The 25,679-nt window shown below is 41.7% G+C and overlaps 2 protein-coding genes across 2 annotated transcripts; one reads left to right on the top strand and one right to left on the bottom strand.

Moving 5' to 3' along the window:
• Positions 1-1,609: 1,609 nt before the first annotated feature.
• Positions 1,610-5,660, bottom strand: sdf2 (stromal cell-derived factor 2). Its single transcript, XM_049591328.1, has 3 exons — positions 5,418-5,660; positions 4,024-4,220; positions 1,610-2,864 (listed from the first exon to the last, which is right to left on the bottom strand). Exons 1-3 carry the CDS (start codon positions 5,599-5,601, stop codon positions 2,565-2,567), a joined length of 681 nt encoding a protein of 226 aa, XP_049447285.1. The 5' UTR covers positions 5,602-5,660; the 3' UTR covers positions 1,610-2,564.
• Positions 5,661-5,919: 259 nt separating this feature from the next.
• On the top strand, positions 5,920-25,505 carry supt6h (SPT6 homolog, histone chaperone and transcription elongation factor). Its single transcript, XM_049591325.1, has 37 exons — positions 5,920-6,077; positions 7,501-7,611; positions 7,700-7,879; positions 10,313-10,386; positions 10,523-10,703; positions 10,851-10,932; positions 11,199-11,454; positions 11,683-11,784; positions 11,960-12,073; positions 12,212-12,301; positions 12,522-12,664; positions 12,862-13,007; positions 13,140-13,247; positions 13,357-13,637; positions 13,777-13,931; positions 15,290-15,485; positions 15,666-15,805; positions 16,013-16,130; positions 16,222-16,298; positions 16,416-16,551; positions 16,915-17,052; positions 17,291-17,458; positions 17,557-17,684; positions 18,048-18,255; positions 18,510-18,657; positions 18,769-18,911; positions 19,012-19,152; positions 19,391-19,586; positions 19,751-19,896; positions 20,053-20,145; positions 20,265-20,378; positions 20,487-20,611; positions 22,114-22,226; positions 22,319-22,396; positions 22,524-22,702; positions 22,889-23,169; positions 23,594-25,505. Exons 2-37 carry the CDS (start codon positions 7,512-7,514, stop codon positions 23,784-23,786), a joined length of 5,271 nt encoding a protein of 1,756 aa, XP_049447282.1. The 5' UTR covers positions 5,920-6,077; positions 7,501-7,511; the 3' UTR covers positions 23,787-25,505.
• Positions 25,506-25,679: the final 174 nt, after the last annotated feature.

Raw genomic sequence — 25,679 nt, 5'->3', positions numbered from 1 at the left:
TTGTCAACATGTGTCAGAAAAGGGAGTCCTGTGGAGCAGTGCTGGCATCAGCACTCACTCTAAATCATGATAATTAAGGAGCGCAGGTCAAACACAAGGGAAAATAGCCTCATAGCAGATGCACTCAAACCCCATTAACCGCCAGATAATGAACCAAAACATGCCATTATGTGGACAAACAAGGCATTATGTGAAATGTAATGGCCCAGGCAGACATTAACAGTGTGCCTTACGTGCAGATCCTTTAGTGTGGTCTCATCTTTGTGGGTAAAATTAAAGGGTTGGACTTTATAAAGTGATTACTACTTGCTTAATCACTGTATGAATGATCAAGTACAGGGATACGTTAAAAACAAAAAAAGGGAAAAAACTACATTTTCTGTCTATACTGTTTTGGGCTGCGTTTATCTCATAATTAATGTTGGTAAATTAGGAATGCAGTGTAAGGAGAGTCATTGGTGACTAGCACTGGGTATTTGTACTATACTGGATTTTTTTTAAGTGGGGTTATATAGGGTACTTATCCATAGTCAGTGTGTTACCTACAGTAGACAGAAGTCGACACTACAGCAGTTTAGAGAGCCATCAGGAGTGCCAACACAGAAGCTAAGCAATGTACTACTGTGGATGGGGGCAGCTGCAAAATGTAATTTATCCACCAAAAAAAAGTCCCAGCTAAAATGATATATAAAAGTTTAGGTGTATGCTATACCTGCTGTCAGACAAACTGTTCTGACGGGAAAGCTGGTAACGACTTCAGTTCGCCACCTTTGCTCTCGTCAAAGCCAGACTCCATTGACAAAAACAGTATTTTTGGCTTGCAGAGCACAGGAGCTGCTGGTCCACTGCTGCCTAGATCAGTCAGTAAGTTTTGTTATTGTGTGACTTTGATGAATCTGAACTAAACCTTTTAAATGCCAGAGTCACACAACGACGCCATCAGACTAACTGATTGAGGCAGGAGTAGACCAGCAGTTCAGTGATGTTGAATCACTGTTTTTCTCACTGGAGTTTGACTTTGACATAATGGCCTCAGTTCTCCATCAGAGATCACTGTGTGACAGAAAGGTAAAGGGGTGAAAATATTCTAAATAAAGCATACACTTGAAACTGATATTGATTTTTACTTAGGGGGAACCCATTTTGTCGCTGACCTCTCCACAGCAGTGCATTGCTTTCATGTCGGACTCCTGCCTGCTTCTCCAACCTGAGGGCGTGCTGACTGACATCGACTGTAGGGAATACACTGACTGTGTGTAAGCACCTTATGAAACCCTACTTCAAAAGATCTTAACTATCCCTTTAAGGTGTCATCTGAAATAACCCGGCACCAAGTAATATAGAAACTTCTCCAGTCAAATGATAGGTGTATTCAATTCTTTTTGTACCCAGATCTGGGAAATAATTGTATTGGTATCATTTTAAGGGAACTGGTACTGGTACAGATATTGTCATTTTTTCAGCGATACCAAGCCCTACTGGTGACATCAATAATTAATTTCAAGTCATCATGCAGAAAGAACCACCTGTGAAGAGTCCCCAGATCATCTTAACTGTCATTGTAACCAGATGGAAAAGTAAAAAAAACAAAATCAAATAGTCATACTGATGCTGGTATGCATAAAAATCACTTTAATATGAGGTCTCCATTGCATGTCTGTTGCTCACATGAACCTCTGAAACAATGCGTTGATCTAACACATAAGCATGCACAGACAGCATGAATACAAAACACTGTACTTACTCCAAACACCTGGAAACTGATCAAACAATAAACAGCATCCAGCTCAACAATGAACATAAAAATAAAAACACCTCCACAGACAAAACTGCTTGTTCTCTTATGTCAGTTAGTGCTGGATCATTTACACTGAATCTGACTTAAAGGGAGAAAATAGTAATTTACCCTGGTAACACTGCTTATCCATTGAGTACAATATGGCTTACAAATACCATAAAAACACAATAAAAGTCTTATGTTTCCAAAAGTTTAAAAGGCTCCACAATGTAAACACCTACTAAGTTTAAAAAAGGATAAAGGCACAAGTGTAACAATATATTTTTTTTGTTAGTCCAATAAAACACGCGACTCACGAGACCTGCGCTGCCTTCTGTGTTGTGTTGTGACTGCTGATGTCAGTTATTTAACAATAAATAACAGCTGAGAGGATGTAAAGCATCACAAACTGTGATAAACATTAGTCGTTGTACAGTAAAAGAGCATCTTTGATACCTTTATGTCTTCTTGTACCCATCAAGGCAAACTATAACACTATTCAAATGTTGTTAGCTCTCTGAGTGTAGCTGCTGGGTCTCTGAGGATTCAAGTAGTGTTTCCTAAAACACAATAAATGTGACAGAGGTTGGATTGATAAGGTGAAGTCATTGCACCTTGATCCATGACAGACTTTGGCACGGTCTCCTCAAAAGATGACAGTTAAAAGATGATGAGAGAGAAAAATGAGACAGAGGGTTGCTGGTACAGGCGTAATTGGGGACAGAGGTAGGAATACAGAGGTGGACAGAGAGGACAATGGGAGGTGACAGAAGCAGAGAGGAAAAGTTCAGAACTCTGTGTGTATGTGACTGTAGTCTCGGCTACCCGCTGGGTTCTCACTGGGTTTCATAAAGATGCCCTCCATGGCTTTCCACAGGCTGTGCTGGCTGGGGCTCGACATGGCATGAACTTCACTCTGACCGTGGATCGGCCGTCCGTACTGCTCCCCTGTCACTGACAGCAGTGCATCAGTGGCCTTGTGACGGAAGCGGACGGCCTCCTCGCGCTTCCAAACAGAGCCCCCACATTGAACTGTCCACTCGTCCAGGTGGTCTCCTTCCCCTTCATCGCCAAATGCACTCACCTCCTATGGACAAGTGAGAAAGAGATCAGAAGACAAAGAAAAGAGGAGAGGATGAGCTATCTTGCTTTTGCAAGAGTCTTTTGGATCCATTTTACAATCCTTTTACTTTCCAAACATAAATCTATCCATATGTTTGATTTTTAATATTTTACCTTGCTTCTGTCCTTTACATTTTTTCTGCTGCTGAACTGGAACCTCCAGCTGACTTTCATTTTTATACAACAGTCATTTGTAAAATAACTTTTACAGACCCAATTATTTACCGAGCTAGATATTCCAACACAGTAAACATTAAGACATGTTTGGTTTTGTCAAACACAGTCTGGCTTTTCACTGGCTCTTGTACACCCTTTAGTCTCCAGTGAAGGTTGTACTGATACCACTGACACTAATGTATCAGACTTTGTGAGTGAACAAGGGTGGCCAGACAGGCTTCAGTGCATATAGCACAGTTATTATGGGTTATGCGCATAAACATCTTTATAGAAAAACAGGCAGGCATGTCTATGTTCTGCCCAAACCTATCTGTTAAGGAACTTCATCACATTGATGCAACAATCCTGTAAATCAAAACATGCCACAAAGCAGACCTGTTTACTGATTTACAGCGTTTTCCACAATCATCCAATACACCCAGGCACCTTAAAGGAATAACTACCTTGGCATAAACACTATCAAAATGTCTGACAGTTAACAAATTTCTGTAATCACACGGTACACATCTTCCAACCCTATTACACATTGGCTAGACATTGTTTTCACACTTCTTCAGTACTGGAGAGGTTTTAGCTGACCCGAGGCTGTTTTCCCGGAGAGCTCCGTGCGTTTCCTAAAGTGCAAAAGCTGCTGTCAACTGAGATCCATCTCAAAATGTTGGTCTAGGTTTCAGTAAATGTGAGCATCAGTCTCTTGGTATTTTACATCAACGTTTAGTAATGTTACTGCAATTAATCTCTCAGTGGCTCTAACTTGGCAGGATAGAAGTGAATTATCAGACATTTCACAAAATTTTCATCATCAGCTTTTTTGAATTAGGCTGGAAATATCAATTCCATCTTTTTTCGGCGTTAATATCCTTTCCCAATACAGGGAGCCCATGAGATTGTTCTTAATATATCACCAAATCTCTCCTCTTTCCCCATGTTCTTCTCACACCACCCACCTGGTTAGAGGACAGTGGGGAGGCGAAGTAGTGGCTGTGCAGGTTACGGCCTGTGTTGACATGAGTGAGGCGGATCGTCTGCCCACACTTGACCGGGGTTCCCCGATGGCACACTGCGTCACCTGTCCCACGGACACTCCAGTAGCTGTTACTGTCCTCTACTGCAGTCACACCTGTTACAGACTGCTGCCCGCTACCTGTCACACACACACAGACATGAGCACACACCGTGAGCAGAAGACTGTTACCAGAGATACGCTAAGTAAACAAACCTGGGGACAGTGAGCAATCAAACTAGGATTTTGGCTAAATTTAATCAAGGAAGTTTAAGGCTGTCAGCAAAAACAACTAAATTTGTTTATTTTATGAAGGTCTGTTAAAAACATGTAGTAGTAACATAGTTGAAGTGGTGGTTGTTGAATTGGGTTTGACTTTGAACCCAAGGACTCATGTTGGCAACAGCTCAACTTTGGGGGCCAGAGCCATGCAACAACAACAACAACAACTGCAACTGCATATTTGCCTTGAACTAAGGTTATTATAGTTATCTAAAACTTAACTAGGTGTGGGAAAAACACATTTCACCTCACCAAAACAAATATAAAAACTAGAATTTAGAAAAAAGACAACAACTAACTGAAACAATGCTGTGTGTTAAAAAAAACAACAACTAACAAATGACACAAAACACAGGAAATATCTTAAGTTTTACTCGGACAATTTGATCAAATTTGTTGGCACAACAAGCATGAGGAGGCCTGGGTGTATATGTTTAATGAGACTGTGATGTCTACATGACTGTGAGTCAATTGCTCACACTAAAACTTAATATTTTTAATACAAATTTAACTGAAACTATCAAACCCACACTGGAAACTAACAAAAACTAAACTGAATTTGACAACAAAGATGAAAAATAAAAAAAATTAATAAAATCTAAAGATAAATACAAAACTATTACTCTGCCTTGGTCCTCTTTAGATTTTGTGAATATGAGGAGGTTAAGTAATTTGTTTGACTTAAGGGCTAGTTTAAGGTAAAACAACTAGTATGCTTTACTAAGGAAAATTCAAACATTCATGTTTTCACCATATAAAGCCACCGTCTCAATTTCTTATCACTTGAGTAAATATGTGCTTTGTAAATATCACCTAAAAGAGGTTTTATGTCACCAATCTTTGTTATGTGGCACTGTGAGTGTACACATAATGGAGTCAACGTGAATTACATGTCAAACTGACACTGTCAACCTTTGCACATAGATTCCAATCATTTCCAATTTGCTGTCAACAATATGATATTAATTACAGCGGTAAGTGGTGGTAAAATAAGTTCACGTTGATGAAAAACACTGTTATTAATGCTTAACAATCGTTTAATGAAAGGCAACTCACCGGACCCGTAGCGTACGTCGTGCGAGTGTAGTCTCACATTGTGCTTTATATTCAACAGTTTAAGGACAGACCCGCATGTCACAAAATTCAGCTCCGAGCCGAGTGACAGACCTAATATACAAGATATCAATAATAAAAACGTTGGTAGAGAGTTTGGATGAATAGCACAGTCTGAGTTACCCATTCCTACTGAACCCGAGCAGTCGCCGATACCTCTCTGAGATTTGTATCATTTTTCGCTACGTCATTAAAGAGGTACTGTATGCTAAGCTAAAGGTCAGGGAACAGCGCCCCCAGCGACTCGGAGTGGTCACTGTACAGACCGTACAAGGTTGTTTGTTTGTTTTGTGTTTATTTTGCGTCACTGTGAGATATTTTGATGTTTATTGTTATATAACAATACCCCCACTAAATGTTAACTGTAATTTTATTGTACAATCGGGTTTAGTAGTTTCATTTTGTGTAGCATCGAGGCACACCAGCAGGGGGCGTCACCTCGGTAATGAAAAGGATGGAAGTTCCCTCACTGCATCCCGGAATTGCCATCACGCTGCTCGTTATCGGCCATTTTTACAAGTACAAGCTCCCCGAAACACATAACACACCACAATCCCGCTATTACTGTGCATATTTACGGAGTATACCACCGCAGTCAGACGTGTAAGTCAAATTTCACCGCGGTCATTTGCGATCTTTACACTGTGCTGCTCGGCTAACGGCCGTTAACTAGCGAACGCTAATGCAGTCGTCTGTTGTTGTCGTCCAAGCTAATGCTAGGCTAACGTAACGTTACTAAAATGCTCAAGTATTAACCAACGTAAGACTCCGAAGTTGGCTCGGAGGCCTTGGTGTATTTTTTTACAACAGTGAAAGGGGTTCGTTTTGTCTTTTATTGTTAGTTCTTGTATTGTTAGGAATCATATAGCTCAAATAAACAATGTGAAGATTAAATGCCAGCTTCTTGGCAAAAGGTAGCTAGCTAGCTTGCATCGTTAGCATAGATAATAGCCTAGTTGGTGGTTGCTAGCATATAGGGATTGTAACATTAACTGATTTTATTGGCCAGAATTTACGATATAGCATTAATGTTTGTCGGATGATTGCTCATTAGAGGACTTTAACAAATAATCGAGATAACGTCAGCTGCAGTTAGATTGAAAGCAAGTCGTGTGTTTGGTTGGTCATCTCCCTCGGTGCTCTCTGTGCGCAATGCGACATCGTTAGGTGTTGTTTTTAAACTTGCCAGCTAAATCTTGGTTTGTTTTAACTATCTGACGTTACAGCCCAAAGGTAAATAAAAACTCATAATGTCAAAGCTAAATATGAACATGCAACATTGTTATGTATTATTTAATTACGTTGATTGTCATTAACACGCATCAAACATTGGCCATGTTGTGTAATTCGGGCTTTTTCATGTTCACTTCTAAGATATTATTATCACGTTGTTTAAAAAATAATCACGTATTCATTTAATATTGCACAGCTTGTGTGTGTGGATGACCAAGAGTGAACATACAACAGAAGTGTATGGATGACCTCAGTCCGTTTAAAACTGCTTTGCAGTAACATGTTGTTCAAACCCTCAGCGCTTTATTTTAAATTCTACCGAAGATCCTGAAGTTTACAAATCCGCCAAATGTGTTAGACTGGATTTCGAGCAAACATAAGGAGACTTATTTGTTAGTTGCTTTTCTTGGAGCGAGGCACAAAGGAATTTCACTGTGTACGATTGTGTTTATGATAAACATGGATTATTCAGATTATGACATTTATAATATTTGCATTTGGTGGAAGGGTGCAGCTGTAAAAAATGAGTCCTGTTTGAACATTTCATCCTGTCTAATAATTTAATCTTAATGAGAAGCTGGACCAAGCCAATGAAGAATGTTTGTGATGCTGCCAGACAGTTTGAAAAAGGATGATTTTTCCGACCTTAAATTAGAGGAAAGTTGATGTTATGGGGTTAAATTGCAATTTCAGCATGTGTTATAGAGCGTAGCATAGTTATTGTGTAGCTTTTGTATTTATAATACTCAGATGATGCTGAGAAAGTTTACTTACAGCCTCTTGCACTTCTCAGGAACCACAGTCATGTCTGACTTTATTGAGAGCGAGGCTGAGGAGTCAGAGGAGGAGTTCGAAGAGAAAGACCTAAAGCCCAAAAAGACCCAGAGGTTTATGGAGGAGGATGGTAAGATTGGCATTGTTCAGTTGTGGGTATGTGCTTCAGAGGCAGGGATGCATGACACGTGGACCACTTATCTCTCGTTTCTCAACAGATGAGGAAGAAGAAGAAGAGAACACAGAGGACCAGGATGAGCGAGGAAATTTACGCGGACTCATTGATGATGGAGACGAGGAGGGGGAGGAGGAGGAGGAGGATGAAGAGCGTGCAAGAAGTGCAAGTGGAGGGGGGAGTGACTCAGAGGAGGAAGTTAGGCATCGACGTAAAAAGCGCAGTAAGTGCATCGGATGTTTTTAAAGGGTTGCCGCCTTCGTGCAGCGGGTTGTTGTTGCAGGTTGTGAGTTTTGAAAAAGTGTCCTATGTAAAGAAGGTACTGGAGCTCTTCTACACGTTGTGCTGTTTTAACCTGTTTCCATGCAGATTCACATCCTCCCCATTCTCATAAACTCCCCTACATAGCTCAAAATAACAGTAGCAAAAATCATATGAATTGCTCATTGTCCGTACAAATGTTCCACCACTCCAGTAATTGGTAATGATTGTAATATCGGTGTTTTCTTAAAATGGCTTCTCAGTTGTATTCAATTCAGTTTTATTTGTAAAGCCCAATATCACCAGTCACAGTTTGCCTCAGAGGGCTTTACAACACTCGGCATTCTGTCTTTTGACCCTCACAAAGAATAAGGAAAAACTCTCCCAAAAAATACTCTTTAACAGGGAAAAATGGTAGAAACCTCAGGAAGAGCAACTGGGGGGATCCTTCTCCTAGGATGGACAGATGTGCAGCAGATGTGTGTACAGAAGAGATCAACACAATAAAATTAATCTATATGACAAAATGATACTGAGAGAGATGCATGGCAACAACATGAAGATCAACTATAACAGTAATAATTTAAATATGAATAATAATAACAGTTGTATATGATTATATGTTTTGTGTATATATTATTATTTTATTTATGCATTATTTTATTAATATATGACACTATGTTTACTTACAATAGGCAGGTGGTGAAATGGTCAAAAACATTACATTTGCTGTCGTTGAAGTCTCCATACTCTGCAAATTGACGAATGTTTTCCGGATTATATACGTGACATGTCAGTGCTGTATTACTTGATCACCTCAGCAAATTACATGTTCACGTTTGTTATCTGGTGAGTCAACAGAGGGGAAGCCCTGATGCAACATTTTCATTTGATACCACTCCTCTCACCACTGAGTGGCAAAGGATGTGAAACTGATCTTTGAACATGGAAAACTTAAATGGCCATCAGAATTGAAAAATATGTGTATGTAATGGCTAAAGAAACTACAGTGCAGATGGGTCAAACTATGAGTATGGGTGTAAATCACCAGTTTCATCACGGTATGATATCATATAGATTCTTTGAACAGCGATATGATATTTGCCGATATTACAAAGTCTGGGGGCCTGCGATCGATATGAGATGATATTATGCCCATTCATCACATTCTGTTCCAGAAGAAGATGCCACCCCTTTCTTTTTTACATTTGGCCATAAAAGATAAAAACAACACATGAATAATAAGATGATGATGTGTTAACGTCATCCTCATCGCCTTTCTCTCGGGACTGCCGAGACAGATGATGATGTAGATCGATGTTCGATAGTTACACCCCTAGCTATGAGGTTATTTTGTTAAGGTGTCACTGTTACAAAGTTTGCTTACTGGAAAGCACTAAGAAGTTGCTTTTTTAAACTATAAAATACTTGCTTATTATGTATCTGTCACAATTAAAAAACAAAACAAATCTGAGAGATCAAGATTGTTTGTTTATTTTATGTGTGTGTTTGTTTTGTTATAATCAGCCAAAATATATTTATTGGATTTCTTTAAACTCCTAAATACGATGGTTGTTTCATAGTGTTGTAAGATACAAATCTTTTTTAACACCCAAACCAATCTCACTGATTTTGGATCAGGTCCTGATTGTGTACTTATTATACAAATGATATGCAGTACAGTTGACTTCACATTGGCATTTTTCCAGGTATCTTAGTCAGCAGTGATTTCCCAGTTTAACACAGAACTGATTATGAAGGTGCCAATTAGAGATGTATTGCCATTACACAATACTACAATCCATTTTATAGCTTTTTTAAAATGAGTGTCCTGGATCTTATTTTGTACTGTGCTGTGCTGTGTTGAATGGTTCATTTTAAAGTGAGATAAAATACATTTCTGAATGATCAGTGTAGACCTATTTTTGGCATCTGTTTCTTGAGCTGGTAAAACAACAGGTTCCCTCCCTTTTACCTTGTGCTTTCAGTTCCATATGTTGTGGAACCAGATGCACCCCCATATTGGTAGCATTAACCCCGGCAGGTGGTACTGGATGTTCGATCTCTGCTGGTGTGGTGTATAATCTTACGTCATATTTTTGTTTTCTCATTATCAAAAAAAGCAAATGTGTTGTGTCAGCTGCATTTACCTGCAGTAAAACCCCGTAATAGATAATTGCCTGCAGCAGCTATGCAGACTAAAAAATATGGATTAGCTGTGATATAAAGATACCAATTAAAAACATCAAATTAATTTTTTTCCAACATCCCTTTACATCAACATTCAATTTGCTCATCAAATAATTATGTGCATCACACATGAGAATAAAAGCACTGTTTTTACAGTTGTAGAAATGCAGCTTGTATTGAAGTTGTTTGCTTTTCCTCTTTGCAGATTATGACGACTACCTGGATGACGATGATCTGGACCTCATTGAGGAAAATTTGGGTGTTAAAGTGAAAAGGAGGGTAAGAACAGCTTCCTCTTACTACTACTCCCTCTGTAGTAAGTGTGTACAATTTAACTTTCAGCATGGCACAATTTTTGTACACTTTAAAAAGTTTAAGACAGCAGTGCTGATGCTGTACCTGTCTCGTGTCACAGAAGAAGAAATACGAACGTGTAAAAACACTTGATGATGATGAAGAAGATGACGACGAGAAGGACTTGATCGCAGATGAGATCTTTCATGGTGATGCAGAGGGTGAGCTGGAAGAAGGCGAGGCTGTCGATGAGCCTCTCCACCACGCAGAGGACGATGAAGAAGGAGAGGATGAGGAGTCAGGTAGGCCAGGAATAAGGAGTTTTAGATCTGTATTGGAGTATCTAAAAAAATGGAGATAAACAGTAATGTAAACTCAGTGCCAACTTGATTTCTCAAAGATGTGGTATAGAATGAATCAGTTTTTAAATTTCTACTTTTGTCCCACAGATATAGATGATTTTATTGTGGATGATGACGGCCAACCCATCACCAAAAAGAGGGGCAAGAAGTTCTCAGGATACACAGATGCGTGAGTACCGTAGTTTATACAGGAAATCTTTCCTTTTAAAAGATGTGTCATTTGTCGAAAAAGAAGCTTGTTTTAGCCTCTAGTTTCCTTGCCACATTAAATGATCTACCAGGCCTCAAATAGCATCCTCATTCATCAAATTAAAAATACTGATAAATGTTTTGAAACAACGAGACGATAAACAAAAAGGCGAGGTGCTTTAAGATGTTCCAGGTAAAACTCACGATCACTGCTTCTTCCCCTCTTCGCTATTCATCGTCCCACAGAGCCCTCCAGGAGGCCCAAGAAATTTTTGGCGGTGACTTTGACTTTGCTGACTTCGACGCGGACGCATATGACCAGGGTGAGGAGGAGGAAGAAGACCAGGATGATGAGAGTTGGGACAGACCCAAGAAGCAGACTAAGAGGAGGCAAGGGAGGAAGAGCATCTTTGAGATCTATGAGCCCAGTGAGCTGGAAAGCAGTCACATGACTGACCAAGACAATGAGATCCGTTCTACAGATATGCCTGAGAGATTCCAGGTGAGTGAGTGAGTGAGTGAGTGTGTTTCTGATGCTAACAGTGCTGATTCACTGTTGTTAAATTCATATATTGACCACGTAGCTCCATATTGTAATGACTGCTTTCTCTTTGTCCATGTTCAATGAATGCTGATCAGGAGGGAGGGGGCAGGTTTTTGACTAGTCAGCTCAGCCTTGAAAGCCTGTTTGTGTGTTTCAGTCGTCCTGATTCTGTTCTCCATCTTATAGTTACGATCCATCCCTGTTAAACCTGCCGAGGATGATGAGCTGGAAGAGGAAGCAGAGTGGATCTTCAGACATGGCTTCTCCACTTTAACGATCTCCATGCAGGTGCGACCATTACCACAAACACTCAGGAAAAATACATACACAAACAAGGCAAAGAACTTTATTTAATTTTCAGCCATCATACCTGGTGAGAGGCTAATGCACTGAAATCAGATCACTTGATTTTCCATTGTTTATCATTGTTCTCCTTTCTGTTTTTTCTCCATGCACTAAACAGGAGAGCACAGACTATCTAGACAGGGGGACAACCACAAACTTCAGCAGGAAAGGCCCTAGTACAATCGCCAAGATCAAAGAGGCACTCAACTTCATGAGGAACCAGCAGTTTGAGGTACAGTGAGCTCACCTTACCCTATGACTTCCTTCACCTGTTTCCTTTTTGTTCTGTTAACACATGTTGTCTTTAAAGAAGGGATGCGAAATATGACACCGTAGTAAAGTACCAATTTTATCATGTTCTCTATTCCAGGTCCCATTCATAGCTTTTTACAGGAAGGAATATGTGGAGCCAGAGCTTAACATCAATGACCTGTGGAAAGTGTGGCAGTGGGATGAAAAGGTATCATTTGTATTGCATTTTTTTTGCAAGAGGAACTGATTACAGACTAAGGGAAAGCCATTGTTAGGGGTCATCATGAAAGGGTGGGTCCTCTGGGGGCAAAGTCGATTCTTTAATAATCTAAGATTAAATTAACAATTTGATTTTAAATCATTTGCTTTCGTCAGCTGATTATTTATGCCACTTCTGGTTTCTTGACTTATACATTTTCATCCACCAGTGGACTCAACTGAAGACCCGGAAGCAGAACCTGACTCGTCTGTTTCAGAAGATGCAGTCCTTCCAGTTTGAGCAGATCTCAGCTGACCCTGACAAACCCTTGGCTGACGGCATCCGTCCTCTTGACACAGCTGACATGGAAAGGTACGTCTTGAAGGCTGAAGCTAAAAAAAAAGATAATCTCTTATGTGCTGCATTTGGTTGTGACTGCATTATGCGAGGAATAATTGTAGGAAATTTAAGTGATAAAGTCCACATGGTGACTGATGACAGACAATGCTGGTCATCTATCCTCACTGCTCTTTTTGTGCTTCATTCAAACCTATGATTGTTTTCTGTAGGCTGAAAGATGTGCAGACTCTTGAAGAGCTGGGTGATGTGTACAACCATTTTCTGCTCTACTATGGTCGAGACATCCCCAAGATGCAGAATGCTGCAAAGACCAGCAAGAAGAGGCTCAAGAAGATCAAAGAAGTGTCAGAGGATGGTAAGATAGATGCGTCTGAATTAACCATTTCATTAGATAGTGCTGGACGGTACTGCAGAATTGTTTATTTCTAAGTGAAATAAGTTTTTATTCAGGAATGTTTGCCTAATTTTTCATGGTCTGCCTCTTTAGGTGAAGAAGAGGAATTGGAAGTCGAAGAAGAGGAAGAACAGAAAGGACCAGACCTCAAGCTGGCGTCTCGCAGAGATATGTACAGCATCTGTCAGAGCGTAGGACTTGGTTAGTCTCCCTGTTTTACCTAGCACACCACAGTCTCACTGTATATTGTTTGTTTGTTTCCTAGCTTGGTAGCACTTCAACTTCCTTTTCTGTTTGTTCTGTACTGCAGATGGCTTGGCTAAAAAGTTTGGGTTAACTCCAGAGCAGTTTGGAGAGAATCTGAGAGACAGTTACCAGCGTCACGAAACAGAGCAGTTCCCGGCTGAGCCTGTGGAGCTGGCCAAAGATTATGTCTGCAGTCAGTTCAGCACTCCCGAGGCAGTGCTGGAAGGAACCAGGTACATGGTGGCCATGCAGATCGCTCGTGAACCTCTAGTCAGACATGTTCTCCGACAGACCTTTCAGGAGAGGGCCAAGATCAACATCAAGCCAACAAAGAAAGGCAAAAAGGTACGGGCACATTTATTCACGCAAGTTTGAGAAAACAAGGGAGAAATCGCAGACGTCGAATCCTAAACAGAGCTGAGCTTGCAGAGTGTATTCTGAGCACCACTCTAAACCCGCGTTGCAATTTGCTTACTTCCTGTAGGAGGTGGATGAGGCTCATTTTGCCTACTCCTTCAAGTATCTTAAGAACAAGCCTGTAAAAGAGCTGAATGGGGATCAGTTCTTGAAGATGTGCCTGGCCGAGGAGGAGGGGCTGCTTTCCATCGACATCTGTATCGACCTTATAGGGGTCAAAGGGTAAGTACAAAAACTAAAATGAGCAAAGATCTTTTTTTCCAGTGACATTGGTCAGCCAGATCTGCATAGGATGAACTTCCTCAATGCAGAGATATGTATATATGTATTTTACCGATTTTCAACTAGTTTTGTATCGTAAAAGTGTGGGTAGTATGTGTAAATGAATTGTGATAAGCCTGCTGATTATATATGAGCCAAGTTTTCATTACTGTGTTGCCTATTTCTCACCTAAAATTTCTTCAGAAACATATTTTAATGCTCTGTTTGGCTGTAGTATGAGAGTTTGCGAACAGGAAGTGGGGCCAATACTGTTTCCTGTATTGTAAAAACAAAAACTTAAAAACTGAGATTAAACTTTAATACTAAGCAACGCTGATCAAATCGAAACCAAGATTCTGTTTTTGCGTTGCCTTTTTTTCGCCTCAAATGTTTTCAGAAGCATATTGTAGCTTACTGTACCATGTACCGAGCTTGCATTGCATCACAGAACAGCAAGAGCATTTATTGGTCCAGTGTGTTGCATTGCATTCTGGTATTTGTAGGTAGGGTTCAAGTGATCACAGAAATTAATCTCATTTTTCAGGTCTGGAAAAGTCATGAAATTTTGTTGCGTGTAATGAAATTAGTTGTTACAGTACTCCTCCATGGATAACCTTTCACGTAATGTAACAAACATAACCAACTATTAGAGATTGGAAACGGTTAGTGTTAAGTTTTCATACAGTTAAAAAAGTTATCTAGTAAACTATACCATCCCGTTCCGTTCATGTTATACATGGTGAATGGTCTTTAAATTTTGTTATGGGTCCTTGAAATGTCATGTAAGATTTAAAAATATGTCCATTAAATGTATGGGAACCCTGTGTAGGTTTTTAACCTCTTGAGCAAACGTGTTTGCCACAGGCCCGTTCCTCTGTTTGCCCTGGTCATATAGCACCAGTTTCAAAAGTATTTGCGTCTTTTACTGCATAGACAGTCTAGTTTTATGAAAAGTCCATCTATCCAGCAGTGAAAAACTTCTTTAAGGAGGCTGGGCACTTGCATTAAGTCAGTTTTAATCAACCAGATGGAGGCATTTCCTTGGCCACAGGACATTTACCAAGCACAGGATCTGATGTGACTAACTGTTGTGCCATTTTTAGAGTCTGTATAGAAACCTATCTTGAATGGTGGAGAGAAAGAAGGGTTGATAAGTAGGATAGATCCCCTGAGTTTAATTTCTTTTTAAGACGCAGCTTGTGTTTTTATACACATTCTTGTCAGTAGAGTATGGGGCTTTTGAATTATGGCTGTGGTAATACTGAGGTGCTCCTCTCTGTCTCCGCTTCTCTCCATGTCTTCCCTCTGCTTGTCCTCAGGTATGCTGGGGACCAGACGTACTTTGATGAGATCAAGCAGTTCTACTACAGAGACGAGTTCAGCCACCAGGTGCAGGAGTGGAACAGGCAGCGAACTTTAGCCATAGAGAGAGCTCTCACTCAGTTCCTGTATCCTCAGATGGCCAAGGAACTCAAGAGCAAACTGATCATTGAGGCCAAAGAGAGCATCGTCAGGGTAATTTGCCATGATATCTGTCTGCATTTAATGTACATCATTATATTGTGTTACGCATGATGAAATCAATGCATCATGTCTGTAAAATTAAATTATAGAGCAAAATATTTACAAAATCATTAAACACTCTGTTTGTTTAGACGTCTTTATGAACCCTGTGTTCTCCATTTCTTCTTGTAGTCCTGCTGTCGTCGGTTGTATAACTGGCTCAAAGTGGCTCCTTACCGACCAGATCAGCAAGTTGAGGAAGATGATGATCTGATGGACGAGAGTCAGGGCAAGGGCATTCGGGTGCTGGGTGTTGCCTATGCACCCAGCAGGTATGTGACCCACTGTATTTTTTATTTTTTACCTCAGATGTATCAGTAGCGACAATTTTTGGTACTGATAACAGAGTGCTCATTTTTAAATGTGGCCACTTTACTGCACATCTGAATTGCAACCGTATAACACCAGTGTTAGCAAAAAAAAAAAAAAAAAAAAACGTGACAGTATAGTTTATGACTTAAAAAACTTTGCTCCAACAGAGACACTCCAGTTTTCTGCGCTCTGATCAACGGGGAAGGGGAGGTGGTCGACTTCTTGCGTCTGCCCTACTTTATGAAGAGGAGGAATGCCTTTAGGGAGGACGAGAGAGAGAAGAAGGTACAAGCAGAGAACACGAGTGTTCCTCTGTGCAGTCAACAGATGCTTTTTGTTACTGAGATGATCACTGGTTTGTTTATGTTATCTTCAGGCCCACGACATTGAAAATCTCAAGAGATTTCTGTCTAGCAAGAAACCTCATGTGGTAGCTGTTGCTGGGGAAAACCGGTAAATAATTCATTTCTTTCTGTACGTGCCGAAAAGCTACGTGTAGATATTTTGAACAGCATTTACAAGTTGTAATGGAGTCGAGGTTGAGAAGTTAAAAACATGCTTTGTGTGCAGAGATGCTCAAATGATCATGGAGGACATCAAGAGGACTATCAGCGAGCTTGAGCAAGAGTCCTCTCTGCCCGCTGTGGGAGTGGAACTTGTCGACAATGAGCTGGCCACACTGTACATGAACAGCAAGAAGTCTGAGGTAAATATCTAACACGTCACTATACCATACGTGGGCACAAACACATCAGTGGTTTTTACCCAGTATGGCAGCTAACAACAGCAAGTTCACTAATTGGTGGATCCAAAATTTGGCCCAATGCTCCCTTTGCTGCTTATTTCCCCCTGACCCTCTGCTCTTTATTTGCACGGATGCTGTAGAAACAACTTTTAAATATGTATTTATTTATTAGTCATTACTGGAGCCTGGCTTTTATGATGTGTGTCTGTTATCTGTGTTGTTTTTAAAATGTTTGTTAAGAAGGACACCTCATCTTCTACAGTAAACCACATTTATCTATGGATACAAACAAAGTAACCTTTTCTTACGTTTTTATCTGTGCAGAATGATTTTAGGGATTACCCTCCCCTGCTGCGACAGGCTGTGTCGATAGCCAGGAAGATCCAGGATCCCCTAATAGAGTATGCTCAGGTTTGCAGCTCCGATGATGATATTCTCTGCCTCAAGCTACACCCGCTACAGGTGAGGCATTAAAGAATGGTGGATTTTTGTGGTTTATCTCCATCTATATATTTATTGCTATGTGTTGTTTAAACATGCTTTCTTTAAAAAAATAAATAAATCCTGTGACATCACTGAAAGACTACTTGAATTATTTTAGTGGAGAATCATTATGTATCAACCAGTCAGTGAATAGTGAGATGATAATGTGACATTCCACTTCTCCAAACTCGTCATTTTCCCTCACCCCCTTTCTCAGGAACATGTGGTGAAGGAAGATTTGCTCTCTGCTCTGTACTGTGAATTCATCAACCGTGTCAATGAGGTTGGAGTGGATGTGAACAGGGCCATCGCCCATCCTCACACTCAGAGCCTGGTCCAGTATGTCTGTGGTCTTGGACCAAGGAAGGGCTCCCACCTGCTCAAGGTATGCGTTATGCTATCATGATTGTCTTGTGTCATTTATGAAAGTGTAGCGCTTCATCAGCTGACCTGATAATCGTTATGGTTCTTGTATTTGTCTAGATTCTGAAGCAGAACAACACTCGTCTGGAGAACAGAACCCAGCTGGTCACAATGTGTCACATGGGACCCAAGGTTTTCATCAACTGTGCCGGTTTCATCAAGATCGACACGGCATCTCTCGGGGACAGGTTGGTACATCGTAGGGGTCTGTTACATGTAGGGCTGCACCTAAGGGATATTCTTTTTTATCGATTTATCTAATGATTTTTTTTTTTTTGATGAGTTAATTCATCTACTGACTAATTAATTTTATTCTAAAGATTTTTTATCACTCTATTAATATAACAATTACCTTGTCTAAAAATAAATATCAGAAATCTGCCTCATTAACTTATAAATGCTTATTGCTTTGCAACATCAGCATATTTCCATTATTGATGACATGGATTACATCTACCATTGTCAGACAAGGCTGTGATCTACCATTCAGCCTGCTGTGAGGTTATTTCAATTCAGTTTTGGCTTTTTTTTCTCTCAAATCCTCCACACAGTACGGACTCCTACATCGAGGTTCTGGATGGATCTCGTGTTCACCCTGAGACATATGAGTGGGCTCGCAAAATGGCTGTGGATGCCCTCGAGTACGACGAGTCGGCAGAAGATGCCAACCCAGCCGGAGCACTGGAGGAGATCTTGGAAAATCCAGAACGCCTCAAAGATCTGGACCTGGATGCCTTTGCTGAAGAGCTTGAGAGACAGGTCAGTGTGGGTGTTGTGGCTTTGACCGTGGCAATGTCTCACCATTCTGCTGCCAGAGTTACAAGCAGCCTGAAAAATACTACAGCGCAGAATACTATTTACTTGCAGTCCAGACAAAGAGGCATAGCAGACTCCACTGTATGGTTCAGGAACCTGTATAGCCAAAAGACGCATTCACCATTTTTCGCATTCACTCAATTTTCACAAAGTTTTATCATCAGTCTTGTTTTTTATTCTTTGTTTTGTCGGTGTAGGGTTACGGCAACAAGGGGATTACTCTGTATGATATTCGTGCCGAGCTGAGCTGCAGATACAAAGACCTGAGAGTGCCCTACAGAGTCCCCAACACTGAGGAGGTCTTCAACCTGCTCACCAAAGAGACTCCAGAAACGTTTTATATTGGTAATACACACACACACACACACACACACAGACATAAAGAACTGCAGCTCTGACAGCTGATGTGGTTGATATTTTTGCCTGTGGTTGATTTTTGTCCTCCTTTTCTTCCAGGTAAGCTGATCACCAGTGTAGTAACTGGTATCGCTCACCGGCGGCCTCAGGGCGAGAGCTACGACCAGGCCATCCGTAACGATTCCACAGGGCTGTGGCAGTGTCCCTTCTGCCAGCAGGACAACTTCCCTGAGCTCAGTGAGGTACCAAACACCTCAGTTTTCTCTTTTTATCAATTTAATCGTCAAAAACAGCTGAGAGACATCTAAATATCATCTTTTTTGTTTTGTGTCCCTGCTTTAGGTGTGGAATCACTTTGACAGCGGATCGTGTCCAGGTCAGGCCATTGGGGTGCGATCCAGGTTAGATAACGGCGTCCAGGGATTCATTCCCACCAAGTTCCTCAGTGACAAAGTGGTCAAACACCCTGAGGAGAGGGTCAAGGTGAGGTGTTGTTTGGTGCTGTCATCACTTGTTGTGCTTTGTGGATTTTTTTCGATTGTTTTTTCTTTTTCTTTTGGGAATGTCACCATAATATGAAATATTTCTCAACATTTCCAGTTGTTGATAGTTGAACTTTCCAATTCAGACAGATCTATTATTAGTTTTTGTTGACTTCTGTTCTTCCTGTCTTCCTGTTTCATGGTTCCTCCTCCTCCTCCTCCTCCTCCTCCTCCTCCAGGTGGGCATGACAGTCCACTGCCGCATCATGAAAATCGACATTGAGAAATTCAGCGTCGACCTCACGTGCCGCACCTCAGATTTGATGGACAAGGCCAATGAGTGGAAGCTCCCCAAGGACAGCTACTATGACTTTGACACAGAGTCTGAAGACCAAAAACAGGAAGAGGAGCTCAAAAAGAAACAACAGCGAACACGTAATTACAAGATTAATAAAAGTTGTTTGAATCAATACAGCTAATTAAACGGTACAGTGTGCTACCTTTGGGTGATTATTTTTTCCCCTCATTGTGCCTAGCATCTACTTCCACATCACTGTGCTAATTTCTGTCTGTTCTTTACATTCCCTCTGTCTCACCAGCATATATAAAGCGTGTGATCGCCCACCCCAACTTCCACAATATCAGTTTCAACCAGGCAGAGAAAATGATGGAGACGTTGGACCAGGGAGACTTGATCATCAGACCCAGCAGCAAGGGAGAAAACCACCTCACAGTCACCTGGAAAGTAAGAAACTTGGCCAAAATAAGACATGATATCAAATAAAAATACAATGAGTAAATATTAAAAGCACACACTTGCATGTAGACAATGTTGCCAGTACTTTAATGCTAAGGCTTTGACACACCATATTCCACTGTGACACTGTGTGATGTTTTGCAGGTGGCTGACGGTATCTACCAGCATGTGGATGTGAGAGAGGAAGGCAAAGAGAATGCATTTAGCTTAGGGCACACTCTCTGGATCAATAATGAGGTAAGCTGTTGAGGTGTTTTGTATTGTTCATCATGATCCAAACCTGCAAGTATATAATGAAACATCAGCATAGTTGTGGCGGCTGCATGTTTTTAAAGAGTCTCTCATGTTCTCTGCAGGAGTTTGAAGATCTGGATGAAATCACTGCTCGGTACATTCAGCCAATGGCGTCATTTGCCCGGGATTTGCTGGGACATAAGTACTTCCAGGACTGCAACCAGGGAAGCAAGGAGGTATATACTGATCTACTCTAATATATTGTTCCTGTGGGAAACATAACTTAATCATTGCACAGAGTAAGACGTCTCATATCTCCTTTGGTCATGTTCTTTCTCTAACAGAAAATGGAGGACTTACTGATGAGGACAAAGAAGGAGAAGCCTACTTTTATTCCTTACTTTATTTCGGCATGTAAAGATCTGCCAGGAAAATTCATCCTGGGTTACCAGCCTCGTGGAAAACCACGGTGAGCAGAACTGTTTCTCTCTCTCCTGTTTTCTGATTATTTGCTGTAATGATGCCATGGTGACTGAAAAGGATGGAGGAAGCTGATTTAAAACACAGTTGTTAAAGGTATACTGTGCAGGAATTGTCATTTACTGCTGGTAAGGACAACAATCAAACTTGGCCCCTCCTCCCTGTACTGGGTACACTGCATGCTACTGTATGAATGTTAGATTTGTTGTAACAGGAAAGATGATACTTGAGCAAGTTTACTAAGCTCACTGCTGCCACCTACCTGTCCAGCAGGAAACAGTCCAACTCTGCATCGCTCTTAATTCCCATCCTCTCCTTCAGTGCTGGTCAGGGAAAGTGAAAGCCAACCCCAGATCCACTCTCATTTTGAAGCAGCTTTGTCTGCTTGGCATTTGGCTTTACTATATTTTCATTTGGTTCTGTGCTGTGTCCATGATTTCAATAATTTGGATGTGTGTTGCTACTGTCTGGTCGCTGCCTTTTAGTAAAGTCCTGACCTCAGCTGTGCGCTTTTGTTGGCTGGGGTGGCTGCGCAACCAGAGACCTCCCAACCTCAGCAAAATAGGAAAATACAGGCAGAGGGCAGAGTCTGCAGAAGATACATCACTACATGTCTTGTCTAAGTTATGATTGAGAGGAGTTACGTTTGATATAGTCTCTATATACAGACTCTACATTCAGTGAATGTAGAGTCTGTAGGCAAACCCTGGAGATCTTGCCTCTGGAAGAAGAGCGGAAGAATAAAATAAATTTTATTTATAAAGCCCAATATCACAAATCACAATTTGCCTCACAGGGCTATACAGCATACAACATCCCAGTGTCCTTTGGACCCTCAGCGGATAAGGACTAAGGATATTGACCAATTAAGTTTGAGCCGGCTGCAGTTGTTGCCAGGTTAAACGGTCCGTGGCGGAACATAATTGGCGTCACTGCAAACTCTGAATCCATCTCAGTGGTTCAGCATATGAACGGAAGTCGGAAACGGAAATTCGCCCAAATCAAACCAGAATGCCAGAAAATCGGGGATCTGCCCCCAGAGGCTGTATCGCCATCTGCCAGAAGTCAGACACCGATTACAGCCGATGGGTTCCGAGAATGCGCTTGATAAGTCTATACGTTGTTTTTTTAGGAAAGTTATGCATATTGTACTTTTAATGTTGCTTTTTCCTAAATCAGCTCAAGCTCACATTAGATCCACAAAAACATCAGTAGATGCCATTCAGTGCTCTGAATATCATGAATCACTGTGACATATGGTGCATGCAAAGGCCCATAACTACTACACAGGCTCAGATTTTCAGTCTTTGTGAGTCATGTCATACTCATCATGCCCAATGACTCAACACCTCACAATTCTTATCAACTCTCCCACACAGCTGCTCCACACCCAAAACATTTTTTATTAGATCTTTACTTCTTTGATTGATAACAAGGTAACAGCAGTAGAGCTGAATGTCAACGTGCCATCTGCTTTTTGTTTTTGTCTAGGGTTGAGTATGTGACCATCACCCCGGATGGCTTCCGTTACCGCTCACAGATATTTCCCACAGTGAATGGACTGTTCCGTTGGTTTAAGGACCATTACCAAGAGCCGGTGCCAGGTATGGAAACACTATAAGGAATGTTTGTTGTGTGCATTACAGCAGGTGAAGGATATTGTGCATATTATCTAACATTTTATCCTCTGTCAAAGGCATCACTCCCAGCAATAGCAGCCGAACAAGGACACCTGCGTCCCTGAATGCCACCCCAGCCAATATCAACATCGCAGGTGAGTCCCGCTCTCTTCCACCCACCCACACACACACACACACACACACACACACACACACACATATTCAGCATGAGTGGAGTTGTAGTACATTTTACTATTTTCTAATTTATTCCTTCATTCCTAGACTTGACGCGAGCTGTCAACGCCCTCCCACGCAACATGACCTCTCAGATGTTCAGTGCCATCGCTGCAGTCACAGGCCAGGGCCAGAACCCCAACACCACCCCCGCACAGTGGGGATCCAGCCAATACGGCTATGGTGGTAGCACAGGAGGAGGTGGAGGGAGCTCCTCTGCTTATCATGTGAGTGCAGCTTTTAATGGTGACAGCTACTGTGGAAGGAAGGAGGTTGTTTTTGAGATTCTGATAGAATGATCTAACACACAGTAAAATATGGACTTGGTGTGCAACAGGCTTTATACTATTATATTTTAACTTTTCTCAAGTCTAGTTGAGCCACATTGATAAGCATTACTTGCTCCTCTGCAGGTATTTGCCACACCTCAGCAACCTATGGCGACGCCCATGATGACGCCCAGCTACTCCTACACCACGCCGAGCCAGCAGGCCTTGGGTACGCCACAGTACACCGGCTCCACCCCGCAGTCCTCCCACTCTCACGCCCACGCCCACCCACATGGAAGCCACGTGTCACACCACAACCATCATGGCCATCACAGCAGTCACCATGGCCACGCATCCAGCACGCCGTCATCCTCAACCTCATCGAGAGGACGGACTCCACAGCAGCAGCAGCAGGCGCCACCAAAGTAAGTACAGGCAGAATATGTGTGAGTGATCTGGTGTACTCTAACATCGTGTGTTTCCTGAAAAAGAAGCCTGGTGTGTGTTCAGCTCCTGTGTAGCTTTTTCTTTAATAGTCAAACTGATTATTCATGTACAGTGATCATAGCTATAACCTCTAAAGTTCCCGCTGTATGAAATTTGATAAGTTTAACAGTAACTTTGTCATCTCAGATTCTCCCTTCAGCTCCACGTCAGAATGCGTCGTGTCCATTTTGCTGTTAAACAACTCAAATTAACAAATCAACCAGTTGTTGAATACGTTGTTTCTGCCATTAGATGGTGCTAAACCCTCAATCTGCATCATTTTAAGGCTAAGCAGCAGCCCGCCATTCAATCTGTCACTGTCTTTGACTGAAACACCTCCCCCTCTGTCCTCCCTCCTCGCAGAGCCAGCAGCAGCAACGCCTCTGCAGTTGACTGGGGCAAGATGGCGGAGCAGTGGCTGAAGGAAAAAGAAGCGGAGGGGCGGAAGAAAGCCCAGAGGATGACGCCTCGACCGTCGCCCAGCCCCATGATCGAGAGCACACCCATGTCCATCGCCGGAGACGCCACACCCCTGCTGGATGAAATGGACCGATAGGACACGCAGGGGGGCGTCGCTACACCCCCCCTACCCAAATCCATCCTTTGTACTGCTCCTTCATCTGGATAACCTTCCACCTTTTGTCTTTCCCACAACTCATCAGCACTTTCATCCAGCCGACCAGTAGCTGGAGCCCAGTCCATCCAGCTGACTGTCCACTCATACGTTCTCATCACCTCCTGATGTTGTAGCTGCAGTTTATCACTCTGGCATCATGGCTCATCTCACTCTCTTCCTTCCCCTTGTCTTCCTGTATCTCATCCCAGATGTTTCCCCTCCTCACCTCCAGCCGAATCCTCTGGCTGCTTAGTATTTTGTACAGTCAGAGTAACACTGTAAATGTCATGCAGAAATGAAATTGTCATACAATGGCAAAAAAAAAGAAACTTGAAATACGCGACAGCAGTTACATATAGGATATGGACCTACACAGACAATGTCAGACAAGCTGTCCTACTATCTTTATTTTTGCGATTGGTTTTAGTTTGAACCATGAATGGTTTTGACAGAGGGGCACAGTTACCAGTTTCCAGAAATCCACTTTCCCTCCTTTACGGGTGGTGGATTTTTGCGAGCAATTGCCAAAAGAGCGCTTTGCCAAGCCAATCAGGAAGTTTAATTTTTGTATGGAATGCGTCAGAATGAATAAAGACTGTTTTTTTCTGTTTGAACCCAAAGCCTCCGCTCTTCACATCTGTCAAAACAAACACACCTGCGACTGTGCAGACACACCGAGTGCGAGGGTTTAGGCTGAATGAAAAAAAATAAGTCAAGGAGAAACCTTCGTGTCAGCTTGAGTTTCTCTCGAGCATCACTCGTATGTCTACGCCACATGCTGTATTATGATCACCTTACTGTATTTCGGCTCCTGTAGATAGCTTCTGTCGTATTGTTGACTCTTATTTGACTTATCTGGGAATTCTGTGTGGACACTAACGGTGTGAAGAAGTTGGTTCACATTTTAAAACCGTTGATTTTGGTAACAATAAGCGGCAGCACCTCGTCATGTCAGTGTCAGAGGGTAATTTTTTTAAAGTTGACTCAAATATAAATCTCTTGTGTCTCTAATGTTTGCGGTTCAGTGAGTATTCTCACTTTCGAGACTGGGCTATGATGTTTGCCACCTTTCAGGATGTGATCTGACACACCACTGCTGCACTTCAGTCCTAACCAGTATCAACAGCAAAATTAAGACGTTCAGTGGATGAGTTCAAATCTTTCTAACCGTAACACTATCAGCTGAAGCTACTATCAAACTGACTTCCCACTGCGTTTATGTCCCTCACTCTGTATAATAATCTGAACCGCACGCAGCTGTTTCAGTAGAATGAATATATTGTTGTAAAAAACACAATCTCTTTTATGATCGTCGTGCGGCAGTTGTACGGCACTCTGCATCCCTCTTGACTTTACGCATTCAGCTTTTTTGTTGTTGTTTTTTGGTGTGCCTCTGTGCCACAGGACAACCAAGCAGCGCTGGTATTCAATGGTGTGCTTCATTTTTGCAGTGTGCAAAGTATCATGGTCCCATAATATGCATATGGTTTTAAATAACTATGGTTTTTGAGTGCTTGGTTTTACATCTCTTGCCAGATAAAGATATTGCGTCTGTCTCAGCGAGGCTGTGATTGGTTCATAGAGGAGAAACGATGTCTCTGGCACTGCTGATGACCTTTTCTACCTGTGATCCCTTTAATAAAAGTGTTCATATTAAAACCTGAGTCTTGTTCATGTTGGGAAACAAACAAGCAGTGCAGACATGTGATGTACATATGAATGTGTGCGTCTTCACGGTGGAGATATGATAGGAACAGAATGTGAAGAATTTTCCCAACATTTGCGCTGTGTTTACAGCACGTAGCTTTTTCTATTTCAACAGAAAGAAAAGAC

The sequence above is a fragment of the Epinephelus fuscoguttatus genome, linkage group LG12 (genome assembly GCF_011397635.1).
Source record: "Epinephelus fuscoguttatus linkage group LG12, E.fuscoguttatus.final_Chr_v1".
NCBI classification, from domain to species: Eukaryota; Metazoa; Chordata; class Actinopteri; order Perciformes; family Serranidae; genus Epinephelus; species Epinephelus fuscoguttatus.
This window is presented reverse-complemented; position numbering and strand designations above follow the sequence as displayed.